This window comes from Syzygium oleosum, unplaced genomic scaffold (assembly GCF_021117445.2).
Source record: "Syzygium oleosum isolate NSW1041296 unplaced genomic scaffold, Sole_v2.1 Sole_v2.15, whole genome shotgun sequence".
Taxonomy (NCBI): domain Eukaryota; kingdom Viridiplantae; phylum Streptophyta; class Magnoliopsida; order Myrtales; family Myrtaceae; genus Syzygium; species Syzygium oleosum.
The window spans coordinates 6,800,853-6,815,961 of NW_026607499.1; the positions used below are offsets into that span (position 1 = coordinate 6,800,853).

General features: G+C 43.2%; 3 protein-coding genes across 4 annotated transcripts; 2 read left to right on the top strand and 1 right to left on the bottom strand.

The window, feature by feature from the left end:
• The first annotated feature begins 460 nt into the window (after positions 1-460).
• On the top strand, positions 461-5,596 carry LOC115675504 (BTB/POZ domain-containing protein POB1-like). Of its 2 annotated transcripts, none has more exons than XM_056318332.1 (6): positions 461-874; positions 2,738-2,887; positions 3,465-3,598; positions 3,684-3,747; positions 3,911-4,190; positions 4,501-5,596. In XM_056318332.1, the coding sequence occupies exons 1-6, from the start codon at positions 622-624 to the stop codon at positions 5,324-5,326; spliced, it is 1,707 nt and encodes a 568-aa protein (XP_056174307.1). In that variant the 5' UTR covers positions 461-621; the 3' UTR covers positions 5,327-5,596. The 2 variants fall into 2 exon arrangements, with proteins under 2 accessions (XP_056174307.1, XP_030454066.2); XM_030598206.2 differs by having other exon boundaries at positions 462-874; positions 3,477-3,598.
• A 482-nt stretch (positions 5,597-6,078) lies between these two features.
• Positions 6,079-7,606, top strand: LOC115675505 (uncharacterized). The gene has a single exon (XM_030598208.2). It carries the CDS (start codon positions 6,420-6,422, stop codon positions 7,287-7,289), a length of 870 nt encoding a protein of 289 aa, XP_030454068.1. The 5' UTR covers positions 6,079-6,419; the 3' UTR covers positions 7,290-7,606.
• Positions 7,607-10,977: 3,371 nt separating this feature from the next.
• On the bottom strand, positions 10,978-14,857 carry LOC115675458 (6-phosphogluconate dehydrogenase, decarboxylating 1, chloroplastic). Its single transcript, XM_030598117.2, has 2 exons — positions 14,841-14,857; positions 10,978-12,716 (listed from the first exon to the last, which is right to left on the bottom strand). Exon 2 carries the CDS (start codon positions 12,710-12,712, stop codon positions 11,225-11,227), a length of 1,488 nt encoding a protein of 495 aa, XP_030453977.2. The 5' UTR covers positions 12,713-12,716; positions 14,841-14,857; the 3' UTR covers positions 10,978-11,224.
• Positions 14,858-15,109: the final 252 nt, after the last annotated feature.

Genomic DNA, 15,109 nt, shown 5'->3' on the forward strand with positions numbered 1-15,109 from the left:
GTGCTTCTACCATAGAAAATGTAATTTAATGGCGAAAGGAAGAGTTATTGGGTGCTTTGTCCCATTTATTTAGAATTTTCGGCATATGGGTTTGCACAAAAATTACAGCGACGCGTGGAATTTCCGTCGTATTTTCCTGTCCCGTTTGAATAACCATTGAAAGAAATGACCAAATAAACAGATGGGTGTAAAATGTTAAGTGAATGGCAAATTCGTCAATTTCGCGAGGACCATTCTTCGAAATCATTGAGTTTCGTCGAGGGCATTTTAGTAAATGCGGAGGCGGTCGCCAAATTAAGAAAGACGTAGAAGCATAGGTTATGAAAAAAAGCATAGATATGAATACATTTCCTAAAAAAAAAAAAACTATATATGCGGTATGTGTATTGTAAAATATAAACAGATAATTAAATAAATACAGGATAAGCCGAAAAAGAAAAAGGAAATAAAAATCCGGTCATCTTCAATGCTCAAAATCTCTCCCCCAACAAACCACCATTCCTAGGGCACAAGTCACCCCGTCCCTCCTCCTCCTTCGCTTCACCGACTTTCCGTTCGCCGCTGGCATCATTTCCGTCGCCGGGAACCGCCGCAACGGGCCCCCTCCACCCGCCGCCGCGCATGAGGGAAGCGAAGGGCGATCTCTTCGACCCGCCGGCGAGCGCCATGGACGCCGGCTTCTCCCCCGGCCCCCCGCAGTCGGACTCCGACTTCGCGTTCGCGTTCAACGACAGCAACTTCTCCGATCGGATCCTCAGGATCGAAATCGTCCCCGACTTGCCCGACTTCAAGTCCGACGGCGAGGGGTGCACCAGCATCGCCGACTGGGCCCGGAACCGCAAGAGGCGGAGGGAGGAGATCAGGAAGGACAACGGTCAGTTCTGCCTGCCCGGTTCATTTCGTTCTTCTGTATGTGTGTGGTAGAGCTGCGTCTGTCGTTTACGATGTCGTGAAGGAAGGAACTGCAGTTCAGGTTGTTTTTTTTTTTTTTTGGATTTGGTCGAGGAATTACCTGTCTGATAGAGGCTTATGTTTACATTGTCTGTCTAGCTTTCGAAATGGTGCAGATTGTTCCTCAATTTTGCACCTAGAGATGGAGAAATCTCGTTTCAGGGTAAATTTAACTGATGTATTGTTGATGCCGTGGTTTAAGATGGAAGAAGTCCACTTAGGCTCGAAAAAGGATGTGGTAATTTTGAAGTTGGCTGAAATGCAGCATACCGATTTATTCGAAATCGAGGGCGGTCCATTGTAACTTTAGCATTTGAAGATTTAGGTCTGCAATGCTTAGCTGGGATATAGGAAATTAGTTGTTTCTGCTCACCTTTACCTTGAATTCAATGAAATGGAATTGGCACTCGCGTTGTAATTGTAATTAATAGTTGAGTTTGATTTGATGCGCATCATATGGAAATTTAGGTGAAGGCATATGTGATATGGATTATGCTGGAAAAATTGGTATTAAAATTCTTATATGCATATGTTTAATCAAACAAACCCATAGCAGTGTCACGATCTATAATCTTCTTTTTATGTCGAAAGGAGATATCTCATTGAGAAAACCTGCTTTCCAGTACGTTTGAGCTGCTTGAGCAGCCCCCTTTTTTCCTTTTCAAAGTCAAGACTTCTCGCCAGAGAAATTTTCTCGAGTGTGTTGTTATTGATCCACACGGTTGCATCCTTGTTAGAGGACAAAAAGCTGGGAAAGAGAGGTCGATCATTAATTCTTCGTGTAGAATTATACTTATGGGTATTTGCACTGACGCTGAAGTACTTGAACATCTTCTTTTCTCATATTAAGTAAAGTAAATACACAAAAGTTGGATACTGAGTAGTAAGTGCTTCTTCTTTGTTTTGGTTGTCTGGAGCTGCAAGTGTAAACATGGACGAGTGACTTTCATGTTTCATCATTGTCTGGAACAACTTTTCTCTGGTTGTGGAATATTTGCTGCTTGGTTAAAAATTTCAAATCTTTGGTGAGCCTTGATTTTCTTTCATGGCCTTGTCACCGTGTGTTCAATTGAATTCTATGCATCTGTGAAACTTCAGAGTGTAACATATGGCTAGTGGTTATTATGTAGTTTAGAGCATTGTGGCAAAGGCGTTATTGTGCCTTCAAATTGGCTGAAGAACCTCTCATGATATTAATTCACATCAAGGTCACTTCTGCTTATGAAATAGATGATTCATATTTGAAATCCACGTTATGTTTTGAAGATGTGTTCATGGTAACGCGAACTATTTACTATGGCTACATCACGTGTTTCAATTTCCTCACTTCCACATCCTCACACCGAACAAATGGGTATACCTACCTCCGAGCACCCCCAAAAACTAATTGGAAATGTTCAAGTAAAATACCTACCCGAACTGCTAAATCTCATGTGTTCTGCTTGGCTTATATTTGATGGTGTGCATTAAGGAGGTATTAGCCTAACTATCCTATTATCATGACCATGAATCTTGATGAGCCAGTGTTTGTCATGAGTATTAGAATGTTAAAACTATTTTTTTGGGAATTCCTTGTTCAGGTTCCAACCATGCCATGATCACTGAAACAAGTCATGTTTCTTTTCTTGCCTCCAAGAATATGTATTCATTGCTGCTATATGGCGAAGTTCCTCTGCTGTCACTACGGCTGTTAGATATCTAAGTTCACTTTAGATCTGTCATCCAAGCATAGTTCTCCTTTCTGGCAAAATGATCACTTGATGGTTTAATTTGTTTGCTTTTGCAGTTTTAGATCCCGTTCAGTTTGAGGAGCAGATATTGAGTTGCAATATGCCAGATACAGATGATGGTGCTGGGTACGAGAATCAGGATGAGGAAGCAGTAGCAATGATAGAGGAATCACCTTCAGGTGGCGGCATGAGTTCACAAAGACTTGGTATTTCTATGTTGCTCCCTCTTTTTAAAAGCTGGTAGCTGTAATGGTGAATCTTGCCCGTTCCCATTTAATCTTTTTGGTAGAGTTTTTGGAGGAGAGCTGGGTGCATTCTAAGAATTTCCTGGTGTATGGTATTGATCATGTTCACATGTATGCCCCTTGCTTGTGGTCAGTACTGGTCCTTTATTCTTTCTGGGTATTGTTGTCAGCTATATTTACTATTTATGTATATTCTTATACCTTAGTGGAGGAAAAGATGGTAATTCACAAAATGAAAGCTGTTTTAAGGAGCTGTACATTGGGAAATGTGAGGGAGACCTTGTCTTTATATCAAATTTAGGAGAAAGCATTAGCAGTAAGTCTCAGATATGTAGTTCTTTGAGATGAAAGACAGGAATAAGGATTTTGCATCATTTGCAAATAGGAAGAGGATGTGTAGTCTACGGAGCTGTCACATGAGAAGTATCCTTTGGTTTTAATGTCCATGCCTATGGCACTGTTCATTGTCATCTTATATCACTTGTTACTTTTCTTTTAAAATGATCAGATTTGTTTGTGCTGTTTTGATGTTAATTAGAGACTTTTACAGGTGATGAAACTGCGCAGAGTGGTGGTACATCATTAACCATGGAGTGTTCAGCAGTTCTTAAAATAAAAACCTTGCACATAAGCTCCCCAATTTTAGCAGCAAAGAGTCCTTTCTTTTACAAGGTGAATATATTCGGTTACTGTGCACTATTACTTGTTTTGCTTTCCGTACATGACTAGTTTGATTGACATCTAGTGTATTCTTTAGCTGTTTTCAAATGGGATGAGAGAATCGGAGCAGCGGCATGTGACTTTGACAATCAATGCATCTGGTACTTACTTGAACACTCACAGGATTTTGGATATTACTACCTATACTGCATACATGACGTCTTGCTGCAACACATCTCATTCATCGTGCACAGAGACCCCTTTTATATTGACAGATTTTGATTCTACTAACTTCTCTTTCTTTTGTTGTCATTTGTGGAGCAGAGGAAGCGGCTTTCATGGACCTTCTCAATTTTATGTACAGTAATACTTTATCAGCATCCACACCTACTGGTCTTTTGGACGTTTTAATAACTGCAGACAAGTTTGAGGTGGCATCATGCATGAGATATTGCAGTAGACTGTTGCGGAACTTACCTATGACTTGTGAGTCTGCATTGCTCTACTTGGATCTTCCTTCCAGTGTTCTAATGGCGGAAGCTGTTCAGCCTCTCACGGATGCAGCTAAGCAATTTCTTGCTGTACGTTACAAGGACATAACAAAGTAAGCTTTGAGACCCCTTATCTCATATGAATATTGAGTGTTTCAAGTGTTTGTTTTTCTTGTCCCTGCAATGGCTTCTCCCCAGTGGAAAGGTGATACCTTTTGTTTTCTATGGTAAAAAATCTCTTCTTTTTTTGTGTCTAATTTTCATGTTTTGTTGATTGATTGTTTGAGAAAGAAAGGAATACGCAATTCTTTCCTGATGTATGCTTTTAGAAATCCTAGTTCAGCTGAAAGCTTTGCAGCAGAGTACATAAGCTGACTGATGAGACTCTGCGCTGTTTCACTAATTTGTTGGATTGGTTTCCAGGTTCCCAGAAGAGGTGCTGAACTTGCCTTTGGCAGGTGTTGAGGCAGTACTGGCCAGCGATGATCTTCAAGTGGCATCTGAGGATGCAGTTTACGACTTTGTTCTCAAGTGGGCCAGGACCCATTATCCTAAACTTGAGGAGCGAAGAGGAGTCCTTGCTTCAAAACTTGGGCGACTCATCCGTTTTCCGTACATGACCTGTCGGAAGTTGAGGAAGGTTCTGAGTTGCAATGACTTTGATCCGGATCTTGCCTCAAAGGTTGTCCTTGAGGCTCTCTTTTTCAAGGCTGAGGCACCATACAGGCAACGGTCGCTAGCTGCTGAAGAAGGCAATGGCATCCACCGCCGCTTTGTGGAGAGGGCTTATAAGTACCGCCCAGTGAAGGTGGTGGAGTTTGAACTGCCCCGCCAACAATGCATTGTCTACCTAGACCTGAAGAGAGAGGAATGCGCACATTTATTTCCTTCTGGTCGAGTCTATTCTCAGGCCTTTCATCTTGGAGGACAGGGGTTCTTCCTCTCTGCCCATTGCAACATGGACCAGCAGAGCTCTTTTCATTGTTTTGGGCTATTTTTAGGGATGCAAGAGAAAGGTTCGGTTGCTTTTGCCGTTGACTACGAATTTGCAGCTAGGTCAAAGCCAAGCGAGGAGTATGCGAGCAAGTATAAAGGCAACTATACCTTCACTGGTGGGAAGGCTGTTGGGTACCGCAATCTGTTTGGTATACCTTGGACAGCTTTTATGTCGGATGATGGCCCCTACTTCATTGATGGCATCCTCCATCTTAGAGCGGAGCTCACCATCAGAGTAAGCCCTTCTCCCTGAATCTGACGGTAATACTTGGAGGCCCCCATTTTGAAGTTGGCTTGAAGAATCTACTGGTTCTGAAGCCGAAAATGGCCGTGTCGGTTCAGTGGGAATTATCGGTGGTTGTAAAGGGAAGGTGCTTGGGATTGGGAAGCGGAGTGGAGGACTATGGGTTTTCCCTTCCTCATATCTGTCAAGGAGGGAAACAAATTAGTGCTCTTTCTTTAGGTGTAATGATGTTTTCCATATATATGAAAATCCCTTCCGTCTGGTGCTCTTTTCTTTGAATGAGCTGTTCATTCATTTACTTTGGAAGATTTTGGCGATGCTCACTACGGGAGTAATTAATCGAGCCGAGTCGAAAAATAGTTCACTATCAACGTTCTGCACTTAACGCGGGATGACCCAATCGCCCATTAACAGCACATTTCGACTTAAAATTTAAAGCTAGCTCAAGCTGACGGTACTATAAACTTAGGAGTATGGCTTTCGGATAACTACTTTGTTAGGTGGCGAGCTATCAAGCAAGGTATTATTTACGCCCGATTCTATGTAATATTCAAGAGCCAAATTGGCTCGAGAAAAGGGAGAGAGCAATCAACCCAAAGTCAAATAATAAAACCCCCATTCCCGACGCTCACGTAGCCTCCCGCATTCAGTGGGCTGAGTGAATCTTGAAACTTTGCCAAAAATTTAGCGCGATGATGTTTTACGTGCTCCAACATTTGGGACCCATTCTTGAATAACTTTCGGGCTCTACCCATCAACCTTCCTCACGACGCGTTTCACTTAGCTGCAACAAGTCAAAAGCTTCAGTACAACGGTAACAGGATGAGAAGAGACCCTTTTGGTTTTGGGGTCCAACTTTCGGAGAGGACCCATCAGATTCATCATGTCCAGCATGCTTGGTTGCTTCGAAGACTAATCATCACTTAAACAAGAAAGACATCTCTTTCAGCGACTCTTTTTCCTCGATCCTTTTGCAGCTGATCCTGCGCTGCTTCGCTTCCGTTTAAGAAGCTGTCTCGATCTTGATAAACCCGCGTCCGCATTATTTTGGCCACCGGTGTCCTTTTTTTGTGTGCTCATCATCCTCTTGATATAGTTCAACATGAACTTGGTCCTCTTGCAGTTGGTTCTAACCGTCTTTTACCTCACGTCTGCTGATCCCACGGTCGACATGGCTACCAATTCCTTGGATGCGTCGGTTGAGAACTCCGCGTTCCGAACGCTGGTCCTGCGCCGGCCTCACACTGGTGCTCTATACAAGGCAATCCTCCCTGCTAATTTGTCGGGCATGGAGGTTTCGGTCATTCGGCTACGAAGCAGAACGCTATGGAGAGAAGGCACTAACTTCAGCGGCTTCACTATCCCACCAAGAACATTGCCAGTCCCTCACGTTAGGAGGCTTGCCATAGTGTATCAGAACTTGGGCAACTGGTCAACCCAGTATTACTCCGTTTCTGGGTACTCCCTGATCACTCCGGTCGTCGGTTTTAAGGTGTACGATGCATCTGATATTCATTCTAATAGCATCATCAAGCTTGGCCTCAGCACAAGTGGCAATCCTATATCTATTCAGTTCAATGCTCCGGTGAATCCTAGCGTGAAAACCTCCACAGCAAAGTGTGCGGCCTTCTATGCAAACGGGACGGTACATTTCAGCGCAATGGGATCGGCATACACATGTTATGCTCGAGATCAGGGTCGGTTCTCAATCATCATTCCTCCTGAGACAAAGAAGGGGAAGCGGGGAAATTGTTGGGTGATTGGTTTAGTGCTCGGAATTGTGGGGATGGCCTTGATGTGTTACGTGGGTTTTGTGCTGCTGAGGATGTCGAGGTCGAAGAAAGTTCAGGTGATGGAGAGACAGGCTGACGAAGGGGAACTGTTCAAGACCATATGGGTTGGTGGCAGCAAAATGCCCTCCGCGACAGTGACAAGAACACAGCCGGTTCTTGAAAATGGAGGTTTAACATAGTTCCGAGCATTCATGCCCATGAACAAGAGCCACCGTCCCTGGATCTTGAAGGGTGAGCAACGCAGAAAAGCGAGATGGCAAAGAAGAGTCGGGCAATTTGGTTTGAGCTTGCTGATATGAATCCACTTAGCAAATGATATTGGTCCTCTTACTACCTAAAAAGAGAGAAGAAAAACACCTTTTCCTTTTCTTTGATCACATTTCGGCCATTCTGGGGATATTGTGCTTGTGCTTGCCCAGGAGTTGCTCTTTTACTTAAATTGACATTGTGAAACTACATTCAAATTGCATATCCAAAGTCTTTTTTGGACTTCCTACACCCTTTCTCTGTATGTTCTGTGCCTTCATCTCTGTCGATCATATGATAGCAATTGCAGTACTCTCTGAGGCAGAAGAGTCATCAGACAAAGCCCAGATGGAAGAAAATTCTACTTAGTCTGCAGTTAATGTTATGTGCATCATAGAATAATAACACGCCACTTGAACTAATCACATCTCCACTACATGCTTGTAATTCCATGTAAGTGAGAATGATCTATCCATAAAAATAGATATGGAGTAGAAATATCATAATGGGCGATTTGGTATTAGCTTTGGGCAATGGGTTATTGATTCCGTACATTGATTAGGTCATCCATTTAGGATGTATTTGGGGTGCAGGTGAACTGCTAATTTGTGGTTGACCAAGTTTGTAACTAGAGTTGCATTAGCATCACATTGTGGCCACGATGCTCCTCAGCTTTTCTCTAGCGAGTCCTATTTCGGCATTCATGGTCTCCTCACAGTCAAACCCTAACAAAGACTACTTGAAGTCTCTTTAGCATAATCAATCATAGGAGATATCTGCCATCGATCGCAACACATCGCATCCAAGTGCATATCGGTCGTAATTTCTGTACAAAATATCATAGTTCAAAAATGCTCAAAAGAGACTTTTGGTGACAGGCTGAGCAAAATATATCTGTTCATGATCTAACAGCTACCAATCCTCCAATCCTTCAACAAACGGTATTACTCACTGTACATGAACTTTATTTTTATGGAATGTCATACCCTAATAGGTAAACCATTGAGATGAGTCAAGATTCCCTGAACTCATCCTAATTGTCAGAATGACCGAGGGAAATAAAACCTAGGACGCAGAGTTGATGGAGAGGCCTGGCTGTATTGACTTATGGAACTTTCATGTGGAGGAGTTTCTCTTGCGCAATTGGACTGTCCATTTCAACATCCTTTTCAACGAAGGTATTAAAATAGGGAAGATGATATTACAAGTGTCGTAATTTTGATATGACACTTTCTTTGGTGTCAATTTTTTTTTAAATCACTAAAGTACTACTTAAAAAAAAACATATCACTTAAGTCTTAACTCCGATTTGGAACGCCAAAAATCCAACGTGACATTATTTTATCATTTTTTCGGACTGACATGGCTCGCCAGTAATCTGACTCGGCATATGTGCCCCAAGCGACGTCATTTAGCATGGTTTGCCCCAATTTAAAACCTTAATTCGGCCAATTCGACCATATCCCCTCTTCTTTAACCCTAATTCAAAACTTGACAATTTGGACCAAAATTTCGAGGTGAATCTTGCCATGGAGTAAAAGCATGACAAGCCACTCAATTCGTGTTTCAAGAATGGATGAGTGATGGCTCGGATGAGAATGGTGAGCTCTTGAAGAGCGCAAACAAAAGCTTAAAAAACAGGGCCTCTTGGTTCCTCTTCTCCGGCACTGACTCTAGGCGAAAGTGGAGCTTTTTATAGGAAGGAACGAACCAAGGCTTGAACGAGAAGATAGAGTTCTTAAGCAATGGAGACAACGAGGAGAAATAGAGCCTTTCGGTCACAGCACTCCATGGAAAACAACAATGATTACCGACTGACTCAAAGGCCCATCGGAGGTAGCGACGGAACTGAAAGAGGATTTGAGTGACGCAAGAAAGGAGATGAAGCCGAGCGAGGGAACGCTGAAGATGGTGACAACAAGGAAGACCGATGAGTCAATTGGAACAACCTCGTTTGGTTAGAAAGAAGAGAGAGTGTGGCCGAAATTTCCAAATTGACTTTTCTTTTTCATAAAAAAGCCATGTAATTGTATATAATTAATTCAACAAACCATTTTGAAATAAATATCTAATTAAAAAAGCCACCTAGGATTTTTTGTCGAAATTTATCACTGGAGACTTAAGCTGATCGTTTTTTCTCTAAAATAAGACTTGCTAAGTGATTCGATGAAAAGTTTTGATATTAAAGTAAGCGCCGTACAAAAATTATGTCACTTCTAATGTCATTTTCCCTATTAAAATATGGGCATGACAAGGAGAAGAAAAAAAGAAAAAAAAAAATTAAAAATTAAAGTATTGAAGGAAAATCATTTACAAAGACTCCGGAAAATTTTCCAAAAACATTTTACAAAAAAAGAGAATTGTCGCAACCGACTTTCAAAAATAGGTGTCAACAACAATATTCGTGCAAGGAACAAGGAGAAGCTAAACAGGTATCCCACCAACCCATGATTTTTTGAAAGCCTCCCAACTCTGTCTTGTCCGTTTCCATGGAAAAGAATTGCCACCAAGAAAGCATCTAACAAATAGAGACGTGAGCTCACAAGAAAGCATCTCCTGAGAGAGAGCAACAGTACCATCAATGTTCAGTCCAGAGGGAGAAAGAGACAGAGACCCGTTATCCTGCAAGTATTCTCTATAACACCATCAAGACATGATCCTAACATGTAACCCTCAGGCTGCGAGTCAATAGAGCTACATGAACAGGCCATATCGAACGTCCCAATCGTGTGGGGATGAAGATCATATTTATGAGCCTATAGACACGGCCATAATTTCTATCTAAGCAGAATCAAAGTAACAGTAGCTCCTTCAAACCCATTCAAGATGCGAGTTTGAGCATGGACTTGGACAACACCAGACCGAATCTAAAATTTCTTAGTGCTTTCTTCATCATACTCGCATGTTCTCTTAAAAACTTAGAATCACAATACGAAGCATTAAAATGCATTCCCTGCTTTGCCTCTCGCAATCTCTTGACCGGCAACACTCATCCATTAAGTATAATTGAAGAAACTCTCACCAGATTACTGGAAAGCCCAAACATAGCATCCCCTCACAGCACCCTCACATGCTCCAAAAGATTACCAGGTATGCACCAGAGAACAACTAATGCATCTGATCTCTCTCTCTCTCTCTCTGCGTGCACAAATGCCTCAACCTTCTACACCTCATCATAAACTCTACGTTGGTATGTCTTCAGATTACTAGAAAATATGTGATCGTGATCAATAAAAGTCCCATTGATAGTGAAAGGATGGAAAAGTGTGAAAAGCTTTGAGCTGTGCTATCCATTAAAAGTTTAAGATCCTTTATATTCTCTCTTATTAAGTTACAGTTTAAGCAAAATCACTGCATCTACTACATTCTGATATCAGACTACTTGTCCCAGGCAAATTCATTCTCCAAAGCCTCCCCTTTAATGGATTCGGCATTTCAGCATTCACATGTAACTTCATAAGAGGTTTCATATGTCTATAAGCATCTCCGCGATTTTTCCCCCATCAAAGCAGGCAGCTACCCGTCTTAACTTGGTGAACAGGCAGCGTTTGTTCAGGCCAACACTTCATCACTCACTCTAAGTATATGAGGAAACGAAAATACAGCATTTCTGGCTCCAACTTGACATAATATCGAGCATATGCATTTGACTCGATGAGAAAGAAACTGCAAAGTGTATAGCAGATGGCATATGGACTGAAAGGCTTTAGGCATGCATTTCTTATTAGTAACAACAAAAACCTCAAGGCTGAACAACAATTGCGATGCCTAACCAGTAATATTCAGTGAGAAAAACATCTCTAATTCAAATCAAACCGTTGGCAAGACCTGATCCAGACAAACAATGGGGCAATCCGCTGATAACAGATCAGTTAAGAGAACCTACACCCGCACCGGTCTGTCGAGCGAGTTTGGTCCATTCCGTGTGGAAAGACCCGGGGCGATCGATCCTCTCATAGGTATGTGCCCCGAACAAGTCCCTCTGAGCCTGGACGAGATTGGCCGGAAGCCTCGCGCGCCTGTAAGTATCGAAATAAGAAAGGCTCGCACACATTCCTGGTGTGCTAATCCCAGCCGAGATCGCCAATCCCACGACTCTCCTCCACGCAGCTTGCCTCTGCACCATCTCCCTCGCAAACTCAGGGTCCACGACCAAGCTCGCCAAGTTCGGATTCCTCTGATAAGCCTTCTTGATCCGATCAAGAAACACAGCTCTGATAATGCACCCACCTTTCCAAATCCTTGCCAACTCTCCGAAATTCAAGTTCCAATCTTTCAGGATGCTCTTCGCCCTCAACAGGTTCATACCCTGCGCATAGCTACATATCTTCGAGGCATATAACGCCTGCCTCACATCGTCTATCAATCTCTTCTTATCGATACCGCTCCTCACCAACCCCACGTCATCCTTCAACCCTGCCTCCTTCAAGACCTTGCTTGCGCTCTCCCGCTCGTCCTTCAACCCGCTCAGGTACCTACAATCCAGTGACGCAGCGATTGTGGGCGCGGCCACGGACAGCTCCGCCGCCTGCTGCACCGTCCACTTCCCCGTGCCCTTCATCCCGGTCTTATCCAGAATCTTATCCACCAACTCCCCATCGCCATGCTCATCTTTCACCTTGAAGATATCCGCCGTGATCTCGATCAAGAAGCTCTCCAGCTCTCCCCTGTTCCACTCGTCGAAGATGGCCGCGAGCTCCTCGTTCGACAGCCCGCCCACGTTCTTCAACACGTCGTAGGCCTCCGAAATCAGCTGCATATCGCCGTACTCGATCCCATTGTGCACCATCTTGACAAAATTCCCCGACCCGCCTTCACCAATGTAAGTGACGCAAGGCCCGTCGTCCACCTGGGCGGCGACCTTGTGCAGGATCTCCTTGACGTTCTCGTAGGCCTGGAAAGACCCGCCGGGCATCAGCGACGGGCCGTTGCGCGCCCCCTCCTCGCCGCCGCTGACCCCCATGCCGAGGTAGAGGAGGCCCCGCTCGGAGGCCTCGGCGATGCGGCGCTCGGTGTTCTCGTACCACTCGTTACCGCCGTCGATGATGCAGTCGCCGGGGGACATGTGGTCGGAGAGGGCGGCGATGGTCTGGTCGACGGGGGCGCCCGCCTTGACGAGGATGATGACGGAGCGCGGCGGCTTGATGGAGAGGACGAAGTCGCGGGGGGAGTAGTGGCCGGAGAGGGGGAGGCCGCCCTCGGCGGCGGCGCGGTCCAGGGTCTCGTCGACCTTGGCGGCGGTGCGGTTGTAGACGGAGATGGGGAAGCCCTTGTCGGCGATGTTGAGGGCAAGGTTCTGGCCCATGACGGCGAGGCCGGCGAGGCCTATGCGGGAGAGGGCGACGGAGGCGTCCATGGGTGTAGAGAGAGAGAGAGAGAGAGAGAGAGGGTTGGTGAAGGAAGGAAGGAAGGAAGGAAGGAGAAGATGGAAATGGAGGTGGGGGGATGGTGGGTGAAGAAAAAGGTGAGATTTTTAACAGGTGAGAGTGACGGACTCGTCGAGGGACCGAAGGGACAACAACTGACGAGAGGGCGTCGTTTGTGTTTTCGGCGACGCCTCCTAGGATCGGCAAGAAGCTAAAACTAAAACCTTAACGAGTTCTTCAGTTCGCCATCCTATTCGACATTCGTTTTGGTTTGTGAATTGCGTTTGGTTCTTCAATCCTATGCTCAACATGATAAAAGAAGTGATGGAAATCAGGGCAAATTAGGAATCGAGTTCGATCGGGAAAGATGTTCGGCGATCAATCTCGAGCATCATTCGATTCTTATTAACTAATATGGAGATTATCATATAGATATCTAGGTACTATGCTAGCTCATACTCGAGCTAAAAATCAAGTCCGCCTTTAGCTCGACTCGAGGGAATCGGCGTAAACCTTAGTCATTACCTCGTAGAGAATGGAAGCATGTACTCTCGGTGTGCAAATTCGAAGGCTCGCTGGTGTGCGAAATGATTCTTTTTGATTTCGGAATGAGCATTTTAAGGTGTTTGTTAACGGCCCAAAATTCCATCCCTGGAATAGAAAAAGAACAGAAATGCGTTTGGTAACGCCATAAATTTTCTTTTTATTAATAATATTTTTAAATATTTTAATATTTCTTTCTTTTTTCTTTTCCTCCTTCTTGGCCATAGCCTTTCGCCGTGGCCATAGTAAAATATTTTTTATTAATAATATTTTTATTAAAAGTATTTTTCTTTTTTTTTGCCATGGCACAGTCGTCGGCAAGGTAAAATATTTTTTTATTAATAATATTTTTATTAATAATATTTTTATTTTTTTTGGCCATGGCCTGGTTGCCGGCCATGGCCGGTAAAATATTTTTTTTATTAAAATATTTTTATTAAAAATATATATTTTTTCTTTTTTATGGCCATGACCTGGTCGCTGGCCATGGTGGGTAAAATATTTTTTATTAATAATATTTTTTATTAAAATATTTTATTCTCGTCGGATCCGTGAGGCGGTCCTCGGGCGGGACATTAGAAGCTAAATTAAAAACCAAGAAAATGAAGAAGAAAAAAAAATTGATTCTCAAAATTGTTCCAGAATCAAGAAGCTACTTTTTTTTATTCTTGATTACTGCTCCAAAATTGATTCTGGGAACAATTTTTGACAAAATTGTGCCCATAATCAAAAAATTAAACAAACGCATTTTGTTCCCAAACCGATTCGGGAACAAAGAACAGAATCAAACACCGTTTGGCAAGTTGTCATGCGCGCAGCTTTAAATTGGTTCACCCAAAAAACACTGATTTGCTAGGGACTGCAACCAAGCTGTTGCATTGTACTTTCCCTCTTAATGAGCTAAAGACAGCCAGTCCTGTTGATTAAATATGAAAATACAGAAACCTTTATATTCTAATGCAATGCCATTTGAATATTTCTTGTCACAGGAGGCCCTTCAGGAGGCGACAAGGTCAGTTTTGGAGGGGTATGTGGTTTATCATAAAATAATGATAATGCAAGTTGAATACATGATGAGCATGTTGGCTCTGGTAAGGTTTTCTACCAGCAATAATGGGAAACATATGTTTTGAGAAAGTTTAATTAGACTTGCGATGGTGTAAGTCAGGATCATCTGAACCCTCGGTCATGTAATAACAAAGATCATTTTCTGGGATTACTTCATTTCGAAATCTTTAGTTTATTATAACAACCCTGACATAAGAACATGTTGATTTACCCCAGATGACATTAATATTATTTATTTCAGAACTTTTTGTGCCTCCCAGGTCCCTAAACATTTTTAGTGACAATAGTTTGCATTGCTATCATTTTGCTTCGTATATTTGCATAGAGGCCCAAAAAAGACGTGAGCAGGATCACGAGTTGCAAAGAATTCCTGCAGCTTAGAAGGTAAGAGATTCCCTGCTCAAGGTATGTCACAGCTGACAAATTGCCCCATGCCTCGCAGTGCTCAAAAAATTCAAATTTAAAAGTAACCCATTTAGAGAGAGAGAGAGAGAGAGAGAGAGAGAGAGAGAGAGAGAGAGAGAGAGAGAGAGAGAGAGGGGGGTTACTACGTATACAACACTTCAAGATCATTCTGAATTTATCATCTTAGAATGATGGCCTAGAAAAAGATGTGCTGGAACATTTGACACTTGCAGACAGCAATTGAATGTGAGGGCTTACCAAGTTACCATACCAGGCTGCCTCGAATGGAGTATGATCATATCTATGCTTGGAAAGTCTACCTGTTATAACCTGTCGAGGCAGTGTAGGTTAAACTGCACATAGAAATTCTG